The sequence below is a fragment of the Cydia pomonella genome, chromosome 15 (genome assembly GCF_033807575.1).
Source record: "Cydia pomonella isolate Wapato2018A chromosome 15, ilCydPomo1, whole genome shotgun sequence".
NCBI classification, from domain to species: domain Eukaryota; kingdom Metazoa; phylum Arthropoda; class Insecta; order Lepidoptera; family Tortricidae; genus Cydia; species Cydia pomonella.
In genome coordinates, this window is record NC_084717.1 from 14125927 (window position 1) to 14141467 (window position 15541).

General features: G+C 38.4%; 3 protein-coding genes across 5 annotated transcripts in view; 2 read left to right on the forward strand and 1 right to left on the reverse strand.

Moving 5' to 3' along the window:
- The first annotated feature begins 4407 nt into the window (after window positions 1-4407).
- On the forward strand, window positions 4408-5663 carry LOC133525949 (prohibitin-2). The gene has a single exon (XM_061862386.1). It carries the CDS (start codon window positions 4517-4519, stop codon window positions 5414-5416), a length of 900 nt encoding a protein of 299 aa, XP_061718370.1. The 5' UTR covers window positions 4408-4516; the 3' UTR covers window positions 5417-5663.
- Window positions 5664-7040: 1377 nt separating this feature from the next.
- On the reverse strand, window positions 7041-7501 carry LOC133525951 (uncharacterized). The gene has a single exon (XM_061862388.1). The coding sequence runs from the start codon at window positions 7412-7414 to the stop codon at window positions 7103-7105; it is 312 nt and encodes a 103-aa protein (XP_061718372.1). The 5' UTR covers window positions 7415-7501; the 3' UTR covers window positions 7041-7102.
- A 33-nt stretch (window positions 7502-7534) lies between these two features.
- The window catches only part of LOC133525945 (transcriptional regulator ATRX homolog), a 42906-nt gene continuing 34899 nt past the window's right edge, over window positions 7535-15541 (forward strand). The window contains exons 1-2 of one of the 3 annotated variants that reach the window (XM_061862380.1): window positions 7535-7971; window positions 11952-12025. In XM_061862380.1, coding sequence (XP_061718364.1) covers window positions 11952-12025 — 74 coding nt within the window. In that variant the 5' untranslated portion in view covers window positions 7535-7971. Of the gene's footprint in view, window positions 7972-8401; window positions 11436-11951; window positions 12026-15541 lie in introns of those variants that run through there. The other 2 variants (XM_061862379.1, XM_061862381.1) reach the window with 2 other exon arrangements.

Here is a 15541-nt window from a genome sequence, read left to right on the forward strand (position 1 = left end):
ATACAGGTAAAGGGCATTGGATTAATACGATAATTACGAGAAACATAATACCTACGCATGGTAATGTGCTCAAGGCTCATTCATTTTATCGGATAATTTATGCATTAAACTAATTGCGTATATAGTATTAAACTAATTAAATAATCCACCTACCTAAGGTAAATGTGGAACCGTCTATGATCTATGTTATAACATATATATGTTAAGAGCATCTACTAGCTCTTTCCTCGCTCTTGCATTGGCATATACGTCCTTGGAGGACGGTCCTTCCTTACGGACGGGCACATGATGATCACTAAGAATGGCGCTAGTTCAGCGGTGTTGCGACTAGCGAACAATCGCGCGCGTGATGCGAGCTCATCATCCAATCGCGTTGTGGCGTTAGACTGCACGATTGGCTCGAATTCGTGTACGTGACACCACTGTACTGGCCCCATTCTTATTGCCCGTAAGGCCCGGGTCCTTAGATATATGTCAATGCACTCTTGCGTTTGTAGTTGTAACCGTGGGTAACAATCTTAAAACATTCGATAAGGTGTCCTCTCGCTCTCCTGGCTTTGAGTGTGGGTAGCTTCAATACCTTTAGCCTTTCTTCATAAGGTAGGCGTTTGAGCTTAAATGGAATCTTGGTGGCTCTTCGCTGCGCACTCTCTAGAAGGTCAATGTCTTTGACAAAATAGGGATTCCATACTTGGAGAGCATATTCGAGCAAACGGCGGACATATGTTTTATAAATTTTGATAAAAACTTCAACAGATATGCATTGGAAGGAGCGTTTTATAACATACAAGAACGAATTTGCCTTTTTGACTATATTATTTATGTGCTCACCCCACTTCAGGTTATTTGTAACTATCACACCGAGATCCTTTTGAGACGTCACGAATTGATCATATAAATGAGTAAAATCGCGTACATATACATATATCTTGTCAAAAGTATGTGTCACCTAAAAAGAGTCACCAAGTGTAAAGAAAATTGTTACAAGCCCCTTGAACAAGTTTGAAGCAATGTAGAGCCTGTTACAGCTATAAAAATCTAAAAAGAGCAGGTGTTTTATTTTAAACTATATTGGCGCTAAACCGTAGTGGGTTTAGCGAGCACCTTTCAAGGCTCCACTTTTTAACCCCCAACGCAAGAACAGGGGTATTATATACAGGAAATAGTTATTTGTTTTACAAGGGAGCAAAGTTGTTGTTTAACCGCTCGTGCTAATATTGAAACCCGAGCAAGCGAACGATTCCAAAATTTAACCACGAACATAGCGAGTGCCTTGAAGCACGAGGGTTAAACAAACTTTGCCTCCGAGTGAAACACAACATTTTTCACCACACCAACGCCAGGAAAATATTAACTATGAAATACTAAAAAAAAACCAAATCCAAATGAACTTAATTAAAAATTTATCATCCAAAGACATCATTTATAAATCAATTCTACCAGCTAACATAAGGAAACGACTTAAAATTTGGATCTGATTACTTTGCCCCACATGTGGATAAAATGCAACTTCTCATTAGTTTTTGAACAATCAGGAGGGCCTTTATGTTGGTGTGCTGAAAAATAATTTCCTGGTTTGGATATACGTAATGTAGTTGCGTCACGTTCGTATACCGTATAAAAGAAAAAGATGATATCAATAAACGTATTTTTACAAATCAAAACAAATCCTCGCACCGTTTATTTAATATAGTCCGTCAAGCCATTTCCGTCAGTAACTAAAAGCGGGAAATTTAAAAAATCTAGCCATAAGGGTTATCGTCCCGTAGAAAATTAAAAATCGCGCCTTTTTCTACTGACAAATTTGTTTTACCGACGTAAAACTCATATATATATGTATATATACCAACCTTTAAAGTATCATATATATATATATATATGATACTTTAAATGTTAGGTTTACATGAATTATCCTAAATAACTCGAAAACAAAAGAAGATCTAGAACTGATATCAGGGGGGTGAAACTGTTCCTTTCAGTCATTCTCGGCTCCGTTCGGCTCAGCATTGCTCCGAGCAATGCGTGTACGACCACAGATAAGATAATGACTTGAATTTTGACAACATACATAAGACAGGGACAGCATGATTCGTATCCCTGAAGCGGTTCGGTTCGGTTTTGTAGGAAGTTTCTTTTCTGTACGGTAATAGTGGTATTACTAGCTATTACTGATTCTGTGCTGATATTAAGGCTGCACACGAAAACAACGGCCTCGCGCGTTTGAGCGGAACTTATACCCCTCACCGTACCGCCCGCTGAAAAAGATCAAGCGGGCAGAACATATGCGTTCGAAATATAATTTCGCTTACTCGCGCGCGCAACGCAGCACAAGTCTGTCTAGCAACATGACTTACCCCGCACTGACTATATGTACGGACGAGAGCGGGGTAATGGTAGGAACTTAGGCGGGATTAAAGCTTATTGTTTTAGGAATTGAGGCACAATTTTATGAATTTGCAAAGAGAAAGAACACCAAATCACTTTATAGTGTTTTGTGAGAAAGATTATAAAGTTTTATATATTTTCGATAAACGTTGCAGTAATAAGGTTACAACTGAAAGAAATCGGGGTGGCTTCAAGATTTTTTTTTCTTCACTTAAATTAAAATAGATTTTTACAAAAACTATATCATTGGCCATATCTTATAGATTGTTATATATTTTTTTCTGCTCAGAAAGTGTCATATTTAATATAAAATATGGTTCAGAGTAACTCAGTTTTACGGTATTTTGCTGGAGGAGGAGCCTTAAGAGAGAAGAATAGCTTTACGAACCTAGTGAAATAACGGTACTTTTTCTTTGAAAATCCATTTCGGGAGAAAACGTTTACCACAAACTAAATCTTAATAAATTCTTTTTTTTGTTGTGCCTATGGACGATCACGTGGTATACTTCGCTTTTAAGCATACAGTGTTCTTAGGGCCTGCCAGTACACCATCTGACCTGACCAAATCCCTCGTGGGGGCCACTCTGGGCTACTCTTGTGTGCTTAGCCTGCTAGACCCTTTGCATTTTTTTTATACTACGTCGGTGGCAAACAAGCATACCAACCATACCTGATAGTAAGCAGTTTCCGTAGCCTATGTACGCCTGGAACTCCAGAGGAGTTACATGCGCGTTGCCGACCCTAAACCCCCCTCCCCCTCGTTGAGCTCTGTAATCTGTAACATATGTAAGTCGGGTAACAATGCAATATTATGCCATCGAGCTGATCCTGCTGAGCTGGTCCTTATGCCTAGATGATGGAGACCTCCTGTCTCCTGTGGCCATCGGAACTCTGTCATAAAACAATGCAACCGCAACCTAATTGTGTTCAGGGGTTTAGAATTGTCAGCACAGGAGATATGACTTATGAGATTTTTGGCGCGAGATGTAAATGTGAAGTTTTTGCTTCCGATGTAGCCCACAAGATGGCAGAGCCTACAAACCTACAATGCACAAGAAAACGTACGAGAACGGCAGCACTAGCTTTTGCGTGAAGTGTCAATGTCCATGTTTATGCTTCCGATTCAGGCCACAAGATGGCAGACCCTCCAACGCGCACGGTCCCCATTCCGGTATGTGAACAGAAAAGTACGGTCAGCAATAAATTCTTGACCAAAAATTTTTTGTGACAAAAACTTATTTCTACTAACCTCAAAATCTTCTACAGACTTAGCAATAAATTCATTCATTCGAAATACCCGATTATCGTGACATGGCCTCTTCAAACGTCACCAGTTAGGAGTTATTAGATTAGAGTGCAGAGAAAAATGCCCAAAATTTGCGAACTTTGGTGTTCGCGGTAGGCCCCACCATTAATTACATCCACACTTCCCGATATCGGGCCCGAAATCAGTCCCGACGTTGGGCCTGATAATCGTTTTGCGTTTAACGGAATATCAGCAGATCGTTAAAAATATTTGAAATGTAAAAATACTTTGTCTCTTTACTAATTGCCAAAAATATTCAATGTTTGATATTTTTGCATATGAACCATTTCTTTACATTTCAAATATTGTTAACGATAACGATGTGCTGATATTTATACTTGACGCGGCCAATGATGATCCCTATGATAGTTCATTTTTGTATGGAATAACTACCAATGTCAAATGTTTTTGGACTTTTTTCTCTACTAGGACACAGTCTTTTATTCAGAATAAAATACCTATTTCAACAATTATTTCTTAAATTAAGTTCATCCAAAAGCGAATTGGAGGAACTGTAATACACATCATCATTGGCTGTCAAGTATAGTGAAAAGGAAAAATAATCTTGCTTGGAACCGACGTCGGGCCGGATAACGTGTGGATGTAATTGGCACTCTAGACCTCGGACCGGACCAAACTCGCGGTCCGATACGCCCGTTTGCTTTAGTTTTAATGGGGATTCATTATCCACCTACTGGCTACCCTAACAAATCTTTCTTATCTATGCGTATTGCACAATTTGTCTCGTTCTTTAGTACAGGTTATGTTCAGTTTTAGATTCTGATAAAAATTGGGTTGTAGTGTAATTTTTAAACCTATTTCATAATGGCACAAAGTAAGCTCAACGACATGGCAGGCAAATTTGCTAAAGGTGGACCTCCCGGTCTGGGCATCGGCTTGAAAGTTATGGCTGTCGTCGGTGCGGCGGCCTATGGTGTCTCACAGTCGTTGTTTACCGTCGAGGGTGGCCACCGTGCAATCATGTTCAACAGGATTGGAGGTATCCAACAGCACGTCATGAGTGAAGGCATGCACTTCCGTATCCCGTGGTTCCAGTACCCGATCATCTATGACATCAGGTCGCGACCCCGCAAGATATCTTCCCCCACCGGCTCCAAAGACTTGCAAATGGTGAACATTTCGTTGAGAGTGCTCTCACGCCCTGACTCCAACAGCCTCCCGACCATGTACAGACAACTAGGAACCGATTATGATGAGAAAGTCTTGCCCTCTATCTGCAACGAGGTTCTAAAGTCCGTGGTAGCTAAATTTAACGCGTCGCAACTGATCACACAGCGTCAACAGGTCTCTTTGCTCATCAGAAGAGAGCTTGTAGAGCGGGCGTCGGATTTCAACATCATTCTGGATGATGTCTCAGTCACTGAGCTGAGTTTCGGTAAGGAGTATACCGCTGCTGTTGAAGCCAAACAAGTGGCACAACAAGAAGCTCAGCGAGCAGCTTTCGTAGTGGAAAGAGCTAAGCAGGAGCGTCAGCAAAAGATTGTCCAAGCTGAAGGTGAAGCTGAAGCAGCTGAGATGTTGGGTAAAGCCATGGGCATGAACCCTGGTTACTTGAAGTTGCGCAAAATCCGAGCTGCTCAGAGCATTTCTAGAATGATTGCTCAATCGCAGAACAGAGTCTTCCTTCCCGGCAATAGCTTGATGATTAACCTGCAGGACCCAACCTTTGACGACCTCTCAGAGAAGCTGACGAAGAAGAAGTAACATACGGATTCGGTGGAGTGCGCTGAAGCTCTGGAGCCTGCGTCACCTCTCACCGATGTTGAAGCTGCTGTAATGATCAGTGGCGCTGCTTCAGTTGCTGTATAGTGCAAAATTTTCCTGTTTTGAGCATTTCTAAGTCGAAGGTTTACAATATAAATGGATGTCAAAAATGTTGCATTTTATGTTAATTAGTTGTAGGTCTATAGTATGTATGAGAATCAAAGATAACAATACACTATCTTACAAACTTGTTGATTTTTTATTGAACCTACATTTATCTTAAAGTAAAATTAGATTAAGATGTAATACCATCTTACTATTCATAAGTGCTTGTTGCTAGGCCTACATGAATAAAGTATATTTGAAGAAATTTGAAGCTCGGGCGTTGAAAACGCGAGCGCCGCCTCGGCCGAGGCACGTCTACAGTGGCCGTATTGTGCGTGAGGAAATTGCCGCGCGTATGCTCGGTTAGTGTGGACCCGGCTATTACCTTCCAATTCCTTATCTGATTAAGTATCAGTAATACTGAATTCTGCTGGGTGAAAGCCTCAGCAGAATTCAGTATTACTGGCTTTCACCCAGCAGATGGGATCTGCAGTCAGCCCCAAAACAAAGTTAAAGAAATAAAAAAATGAAAATAACAACAATCTGACTGTAGAACAAATAAAACTTTAATAAATAAAAAAATACTGAATTCACTGCCAGTGGTATGTAGTGAACAGTGCATAGGAATAGGAACTGCCTAGTGAAACCCTGGCGGTGATGTATTAATAAATATAAATAGGAACTTTATGCCTAGAAGAAACTAATATAGGGTATTTGGGTGTCCCACAACTGAGTATAATGAGCAAAATATCCTTTCCTATTGAGGGCATATAATAACTTTCTTGTCGCTATCATTACCAAACTTCCATTTTGTATAAAAAATGAGCCCTTCTAGATAGCCATACACCATAGCCATATACCTTTTTTTATGAGGGCCACAAAGACAGTTTTGCCTTATAGCCCAGGGCCACAAAATGAATTTGCTTAACCCCTTGAATGCTTTATGTCAAACACAAACATCACTCAAACACCCAGCTTTTGTGTGAAGGTTACTTTGACAGCATCTGCCATAAAATCTATAGTTGTCCTTGGCGCTGTAGGCACAACTACTAACAACAACTTAAGGTATTCTTGGCATTCAAGAGGTTAAAGGTGACATTTGGATGGCAAGGTTCTATAACTATACCAGGATGATGTAGCAGGCCATCTAAAACAGCATGGCGGGCTGGAGGATGGTGCCGGTGATCTAGAGGGTTCTTGGATATGAATGTGTTTTACTCTGCAGGGTATGTTGTACCCAAGTGCAAGATGGAATGATAGTCCAAATATTTAATTTCATCACACATATTCTTACAATGATTTTTCTGTATCATACCAATTTTAAGAGTTAGGGAAGTCCAGGTTTTTATGATCCTGTCTGTCCAAATGTGTTTGTGTATCATATCGTAATGTATGTGTATGGTCTGTCCGTGTTGAATGATTAGGGCCTGGCAACCCCTTCTACAGTGGCTATTGCTTCTTGACTCAATTAAGATCCTATTGGGACTGATTGGTGATAATAAAAACAATGAAAAACAAATTATCTGCAACAATAATCTATTAACAAGAAACTAGAGATTTTACATATCACGGTTGCGGGTTTCACTTTCTGAGAGCAGACGGTTGGGGGCAGCGGTACTTAGACATCTCAATTTCAGCCTCGAAGTAGCTCATGTTGTTGTACAAGTAGTATTCGGGGACCTTGTACGGTCCTGACTTTTTCGGATCGACTCCAGGTCCTACTGGCTGTGATGCTGGAGCAATGCAGTTTTGACTGAGACCTGGTACATTTGCGTTTACTTTGTCAGCTGATGCCAATGGAGGAGATGGCGAAGAACCTTGACTAGTTCCTTCACTAAAATATCTAGAAATTAGTCTTAGTGGGTTACTGTTTCTAGCGGTTCTGCCAAACATTGTTAAGAACTGCGCCCGATCTTTATTATACAATCAATCAAATCGTTCCAGAATCAGTCACGAAAAAACACAGAATAAAATTCAAAGACAAACTTCACTGTCACATTGATTTCTATTTTGTAATGTGGTTTGATGGGTTTGCCATAAGAAAGAAAATATCATATACATATTTAGTTTTTTCACTGAACTCACCCAATGTAAATTTCTCATTTAAATCTTTTACGGGTAATCTTTAGCTGTTAACATTACTTCAAAATAAAATATTAAATTAGGAGATAATAACTTCGAGGAAAAAAATCGGATCGTTACCAAACGATATAGCTAGCTTTACAAATGTTCGTCTATACACTGCGTGCGTCTATGGTGCTTTTTCACGACTGTTTTGTAGTTATCTACCTTTGCTTATTTCGCCGATTATTGAGTCTCGGAGTGTAATATGTGCATGATTTAAAGCATAATCCATAACTGTTGCGTGTAATAATGTGTTGCTATCAAAGTTAAGTCTTTTTTCTTATAAGGAATTCCCTAAAGAGCTAGTTCAGCCATTTACATGAAAGGTGAGTACAAAAAACGATACCATAAGATTTTTTTTATTTTGAAGTGGAGCATAAGTTTCTTCGTTGATATCGTAGCAAAAGTGTCTGTAGTTATGAATCATATGAATACATCTGATAGTTTCTGTTAACAGAATATAAGAATTGATACATACATGATAGTTACTGTATATAATAGTAATTTGTATATGTCTATTTGCCGCTATTTTGTATTTATATTTATGTATAGATGGTATAATCCTACCAAATTGAGATGGTCGAGCAGCAGGTGGAAATAGCGTTCCGTTTCAAGTAATCTTATGTAATATTGAATTTCAGAACGTACTTCCACTGTATCTTTCAATACGCCTATATTGAACATACGATAAAAGATGGCTGCCTTTAAGCGCATAATTAAAATATAAAGTGCTTTAATTTCTGTCGTGCGATTCACGCGTTGATTTGTATTCCAATCTCTAATATCACCATTAGTAAGTGGTCAAACAATGTGTATCCGAAACAGTGATTTCGAGCAGATTTTTTACTCTATGGTTTTTTATTTTCTTTCGAATTTAGTAGCATTATAATTCTTCTGCGTTGCGTTTTAGCCTGTACATACTTTATGTAGTGAATTCAGATCGGAATTATTGATGAACTGTTTATACGTAATTCATCAAATACTACAAATCTTCCATATTTAGTTCTAAGTGATTCGTGTGAGTAGATCGCGTAACAAAATGGCAGAAGAAGTACCTGTTAGCGACGTTCTTTGTGAAGCCATGGAATATTTGTGCAAACTCGGATCGAATTTGAGAACGCGCTCGCAGAACCTAAAGGATAAGAGAATTAGCAAAGACAAGTTACGAAATACCCACGCAGTGCGTAAAGCCGCGTCTAAGGTGTTATTAATATGCGAATTATCACGAAAATCGCTGGAGAACGTCGAAAACGGTGTGAAAAGGGTGTTGACGCTTGTAGACGCCTCGCGGTGCTCGCCGGTGACAGTTGGCGCCAAAGACGATAATCGCTCAAGAAATAAGAAAAACTATTTCTGTTTCGAATATGACTCTTGTAAGTTAAGAATTTCTGAGAAGATTTTATTAGCCCATTATACGTCGGTCAAAGTTCATGCTAAAAGTATGCCAGAGTCGATGATGGACAAGTATCCTGTATATTACAACTGTAGTCTGTATAAAAAACGAAAAGAATCTTTGAAAAACAGTGGTAACGAAAAATGCCAGAAAACTAGTAAAAAGAAGGATAAATCTGCTGAGAGGATTAAAGAAAGTGACAAATCAGATTCGGATACCACATCCTGTGACACTCAAATCAAAAATAAAATGAATAATGAAAAAAAACGAATAAAAATCAATTTAAATTCAGAAGACAGTGATAATAGTACCAAAGAGAAGGAAGTAGAAGAAAAAGCCAAGCATAAGCAGCTTAAGCGCAGGTCCAAGGAAAATAAGACAAAGGAATCTGAAGATGAAACAGCTGCAGCTATACAAAGTGATGGCAGCTGTGAAGATAGAAAGAAAGATAACAAAAATAGTGAAAAAGAATGCAAAGACAGAAAGAAGGGACCCTCGGATGAAGCAGAAATTGAGTCAAAGAGCACTGAAAGTGATGATAGTCCTGGGGGCACGAAACAACGAGAGCATGAGAAAATATCCAGCAAAAAAGAAAGCAAAAGTATTAACTCCAGTGATGAAGAAGAAATTTGCAGCAAGTCTAAAAAAGGTACAAAAAATGTTGTATCCGACAGTAGCCAAGAAGATTCCAATGATGTTATAAAGCTAGTAAACAGAAAAGCAAAACAAGATAACATCAGTGTTGATAGTGATGATAAGTCTAAACCAACTGATAAATTAGAATCAAAGTCAAAAAGTTGTCGTAAATCTTCAATAAGAAGTGACAGTGAAGAAGAGAATTTAAGCAGTGAAAAATCTAAAAACTCAAAATCAGCTAGATGCATAGACAGTGACTCTGACCAAAAAAGTGACAGTGGAAATGAGAGAAAAAAAAGAAAACTTGATAAAGAAAGTTACAATAAAAGAAATAAGATTGATGAATCTGAATTAGTTCATTTAATTGAAGATTCACCAATGAAACCAAAAGAGAATTTAAAAAGCAAGGAGAGAAAAGAAGATAGTGACTCTACTTCAGAAAAAAAACCTAATATCAAAACAGTTACATTCATAGACAGTGACTCTGACCAAAAAAGTGAAAGTATTACCGGAAATGATAGAAAAAAAAGGAAACTTAATAAGGAAAGTCTCAATAAAAATAATAAGGCTGATGAATCTGAAATAGTTCATTTAATTGAAGATTCACCAATGAAACCCAAAGAGAATTTAAAAAGCAAGGAAAGCAAAGAAGATAGTGACTCTTCTACTTCAGACAAAAAACCTATGATCAAGTTAGTAAGTCTTAATAAGTTACTCAAGCCTGATGTACTACAAAGAGAAATGTATGCTATGAATACTAAAATCCCCCCAGTTTCAAAGACATACAAGAACCGCAAAGAAAAGAGTAACACTCAAGAGGATGAAAAGAAAAAAGCAGTTAGTGCCTTCAAGCCCAAAAAGTTTGATGTTGTTGTTACTAGGCTACCAAAATTTACAGATGTATTTTTGTGTGAACATGGGTTGAAAAAAATAACTCAGAACGGATCTAAGATATATAGTTTAAAATTATTTAAAAATAAGGAAATAAAAAAATCAAGCTTGAAAACTGATCAAAATATTTCTAGATCAGAAAGTAAAGAAAAATCTTGTGATAATATTGATCCCAATGATGCTGAAAAGAGTAAATTGGATGAAGGAATTGAAGCAAGCAAAAATGCACTACTCAATTCTGATTCTGATGATATGGATACCAACAAGCCAAAGAATTGTAAAAACTCCACAAGGAAATCTAAGGCTAAACAATCAGACTCTGAAAAAGATGAGGAGAGTGACAACATAAATTCTAAATCTGGTTCACCAAGTGAGAGGAAGAAAATAAGAAGTAAATCACCCAAAGATGTAGATAAAAATGAAAAATTGTCTATAAACAGTGATCCTGAAAACATCATAACCCTGGATTCTGTAGCCACTTCAAAGACTCCAGAAAGAAAAACTGAAGAAACTGAGAAAACTACGCCACAGTCTAGAAGGAAATTAATCATGGAGTCAATGCATGCAAAAAAGATGCTATTGACTTATTCTTCAAGCTCTGATACTGATGATGATCAGCTTAAAACTGCATTGAAAGAAATTAAAAATTCTCTTTTAAAGGGGTCAAGTACAGATGATGAACTAGATGTGAAAAAGATGGTTCAAATGAATAGGAGAAAGTTGGTTACTCCCTCGGATTCTGATGATAGCTTAAATGTAAAGAAGAAAAGGAGAGAAAAAGAGGTTGCTAAAGGGAATGAGCAGGAGGATAACAGTATTAGCCAAGTGGATGGGACCAATGATGAATTGTCTAATTCAAGTTGTAGCCAGGTTAGGAAATAGTAACGCATTCATTAATACATTGCCTACTTTCAATTTTAAATGTACATAAACATTCCTATGTCCCAAGTTGTTTAAGTTTATTGTACTAATTTCAATTGTTTGCAGTTATTGCACATTTATCTAGTTTAGGATTTCTAAATTGTTTGTACAACTTAGAAAGTAAGAATAGCTTGTTATGGAACTGGATATAAACTCCAGTATGACATATAAGAATTAAAGTCTATTAAATAATAGCAGTGTTTTCTTTGAGTGAAAATTTACAAATATGATACCAAACCAGAAAAAATTTTAAAGAACAGATCATTGGCTCTCACAAAGTCAAATGTTTCATGTTAAAATCCCAGTCTGGTTCTATAGATTTGTTTTGCTATAATATTTTTTTCAAATACCTCATTTGGAATGTTTCTGTTTGTTCGTTTTACATATAGGTCTGCACAAAACTAGCATCGCATGACTTACAGTTTGGAAAAAAAAGAGACACTTATAAAGAACTAAAATTTCCAGATGGGCCGCTCTAAAACAAAACCTGCCAGTAGCAGCTCTGAGAATGTGGACTCAGTTGACTCAGAAATTAATAGGTAAATATCAAATAACACTAAGACTGAAAAAGGTCCTAAGTGTTACTTCTTGACAGTCTCAGGCCGCAATTGGACGCATGCGGCACGCGCAAATCAAGACCATTCATACATTTGGTCGAGCGCAATGTTTGAGTAGCTTTGATTTGCTGCTCGCCGCTTGTGTCCAGTCCGCGGCCTCAAGGATAAGTATTGCAATGGGTAACAGTAATGGGAATGGGACTGTCACATAGCAAATAAAATGAGGTTCATTTTCTTCTTTAACTTCAGCGGTATTAAAGCAACTTTTTGCTTAAAAAGATGCTTTAATACCGCTTCATGCCGGCTTATAGTTTTAATTCAGGAGGTAAGGTTATTAGATATATTTATTTGGGTTATTAAAGGTTTTGTTTGTATGTTGTTTTGTGTTCTGGGTGTGGGTCTGGGTATAATTTTTAAAGCCTGATGGCACCATATTCATCAAAGTAGCGGTTCATACAAAGTCCATATTTTAACTTATAAAGATACCTTACACAAAATAAATTAATTAAATTGAGATATGTAAGTTACATGCAACCCATTTGTTCATTTTCACTCTTAATGTTTTCTGTTTGGTACCCCAATCATACTAATACCAACCAAATCATAGTTCAATATAAATAGCAAAAAGTGTAAGAAAAGCATGTTCATAAAATATTGTAAAATTACAGTTATTTTTATTTCAAATAGTATAGTTAGTTATTAGGCGGGTCCACACAGAACGAGCATAGGCAATTTCCTCGCGCGTATGCTCGCTCTGAGTGGAGCCGGCTATTAACATGTCCAAGAGAATAGACTGAATACTAAGCTGTTTTATGAGCTGGAGCTAGATGAACTAATTAGAGATATAGATATATCTCATGTCATTGTATATGCAAAGTTTCATTTCATTTCACGTAGTTTTAAATGAGAACCAAACTCAGTTTGTATGGGAAGGTGCAATTTGGCCGGGCTTGCTATGGCCTCTTAACACGACTTTTGTTTGCGAAGTTTGTGTGATTCCTCCTGCACTGTCTCGCCATAGGCTCTAAATTAATGAGGCAGTTTTTGGGCATTCGATATGTAATTCTGGAATACTTATTATCTCGATCTATTGCTCGACCATCCCAGAATTCGACTAATAGGTCTGTATAGTTCGTGTCTTTCACGATGACGCGCAGATTTGTCAAATCTAACCTTTAATAACACGACGTTACGAGTCAAGGCACGCGTCTTCGTGAATGACTCGATCTATATTTTGAACAAATCAATTCTTTGAATCTTTTGCGCATTAGGCAGCGTATATAAAGTACATGCGGGTGTACCCCGCTTCCTTAGCTCGAAAATGGATGTGGCATGACGTCTAACTGCAACTTATTATACGTTACCCAACGCTTGTAACCCACGTTTTAATGTGTAGCCAGTTAGTAAAGAAGGGAAGGTAAACCAAGTAAGTAACTTATTTTTTATTTTTATTTTTTAATAGCCTACATTCTGTCCCACTGCTGAGCAAAGGCCTCCCCTGTTTTCCGCCACTCGTCACTTTTTCTTATAATTATTAAAAATATTCAAAGTGTAGAAATCGTGAGTTCGTGAGTCATAAATAAATTCTAGTAATAAACTGACCGCTACATGATACCTACGTTTAATGAAAGTTACAACAAGAGAGGCGCGTATCTTGATGATGATGAAGCGAAAGTGCACTCTAAGATATCGTAGAAAGCTCAACTGCAGTTCATTAAATACTTAGGAATATATCGACAGGAAAGTCGGACATAAGGCCAAGGATATCCCTATTACGGATATCCGTCTAAGCTAACTGCACCGCCTTGAATAGAATAAGTTTTTAGCAAAAAATGATTTTTGGTACAAACTTTTATCGCTGAGTGTACTTTTCTTCCCACGGCAACTAATACTTCATCGAGACAATTCTAAAATCCCCAAACAATTAAGTTGCTTTGTTTCATCATAGATGCTACACAGGTCGTGCAAACGTGTCGTGCAGGTGTCGGAATGTAGGATGCGACTTGTCTCTGAGATCGAGACGTCCCTTGAACAGGTCTCCGAATGGGGTAGACGTAATCTCGTCCAGTTCAACCCCAGGACTCAAGTCTGCGCGTTTTCCGCTAAAAACCCCATTTGTCACGGCGCCAAAGTTTCAGGGCATTCCCCTTACCATCGCTAAAAGTATCGGGAAACTGGGTGTCGACATTACGAACGAAGTCCAGTTTCGAAGTCATCTGAAACATAAGGCCAAACTGGCCTCCAAGAAGCTTGGGGTGCTTAATAGAGACAAACAGTACTTCACACCGGGTCACCGTCTTTTGTTATATAAAGGGCAGGTTCGATCTCATATGGAGTACTGCTCATCTTTGGTCTGGCGCTCCACAATACCAGCTTCTTCCACTTGACTCCATCCAACGGCGGGCAGTTCGTATTGTCGGCGATCCCGAACTTACTGACGGCTTAGAACCTCTTAGTCTTCGGAGAGACGTTGGCTCTCTTTGCATGTTCTACCGTCTGTACAATGGGGAATGCTCCGAAGAACTCTCTTAAATACCATGGCACACCAAGAATAAGCCGGCATCTCGCTTGTTTCTTCCTAGAACGTGTAGAATGTGGAATGACTTGCCTCCTTTCCTTTCCTTCCTTCCTTTGCGCTACGACATGGGATTCTTCAAGAAGCGGGCATTTAGGGTTCTCAAGGGTCGGCAACGCTTAAGTGGCTCCTATGATGTTGCTTATGTCCATGGGCGACGATGACCGCTTCCAATCAGGCGGCTCGTCTGCTCGTTTACTGACTATACAAAAATAAAACATTAAAAAAAAGAGTTCCTATGGCTACCGCCTGTCTCCATCATCAGATCAGCTCGAAAGGTACCATAACATTGCATTGTCACTCGACTTATATATGTATGCAAATTTTAAGCTCATTAGAAAATCGGGAAGTGGCTCAAATTTTGGAAGGTAAATTATTTTCATATAAATTTGACATTGCAAATGCCATGCAGAGTTAGAAAGAAATCGAGAAGGTAGTTGGGGACCTTTTCTTTGCTATGTATTCCGGTTTGCGGACCTGACTCAGAAACTTACTGCCCCAGCGGGTTCTGCAAGCAATATATCCCGTTCCCGCCTACTGCCTCGAGTTCTAGTAGGTACGCCCGGTAACTCACTCTTTGAGAGTTCAAAACTAAATTCAGAGAGGCGTGAGGTGTGAGAGTCAGAAATGCTATAAGTAAGACAAATACTTAATAAAATCTACGTTGTTGGAGTGGACAGAAAACCTACAGTTGTATAAAAGGCGGTGAAGGTTTCTAGAAGATAAAGTCTAAGGAACAAAACGTGCCAAACAGATGGCGCTGTACTGCGCCATATATTTTGTGGTCACTGAATTGTCAAACTTAACTTTTGACAAATTTTCATTCTTTTAAAATTATGGCTTCAGTCCAGTGGGACTATTTCGCCAGTATCAGTATTTTAAATACGATTAAAATTGTACGGTTAGTACAAGACTGCACGGTG

Bases quoted from the DNA above. Each gene is read 5' to 3' on its own strand.
- LOC133525949 (XM_061862386.1), top strand. From the start codon at position 4,517: ATGGCACAAAGTAAGCTCAACGACATGGCAGGCAAATTTGCTAAAGGT.
- LOC133525951 (XM_061862388.1), bottom strand. From the start codon at position 7,414: ATGTTTGGCAGAACCGCTAGAAACAGTAACCCACTAAGACTAATTTCT.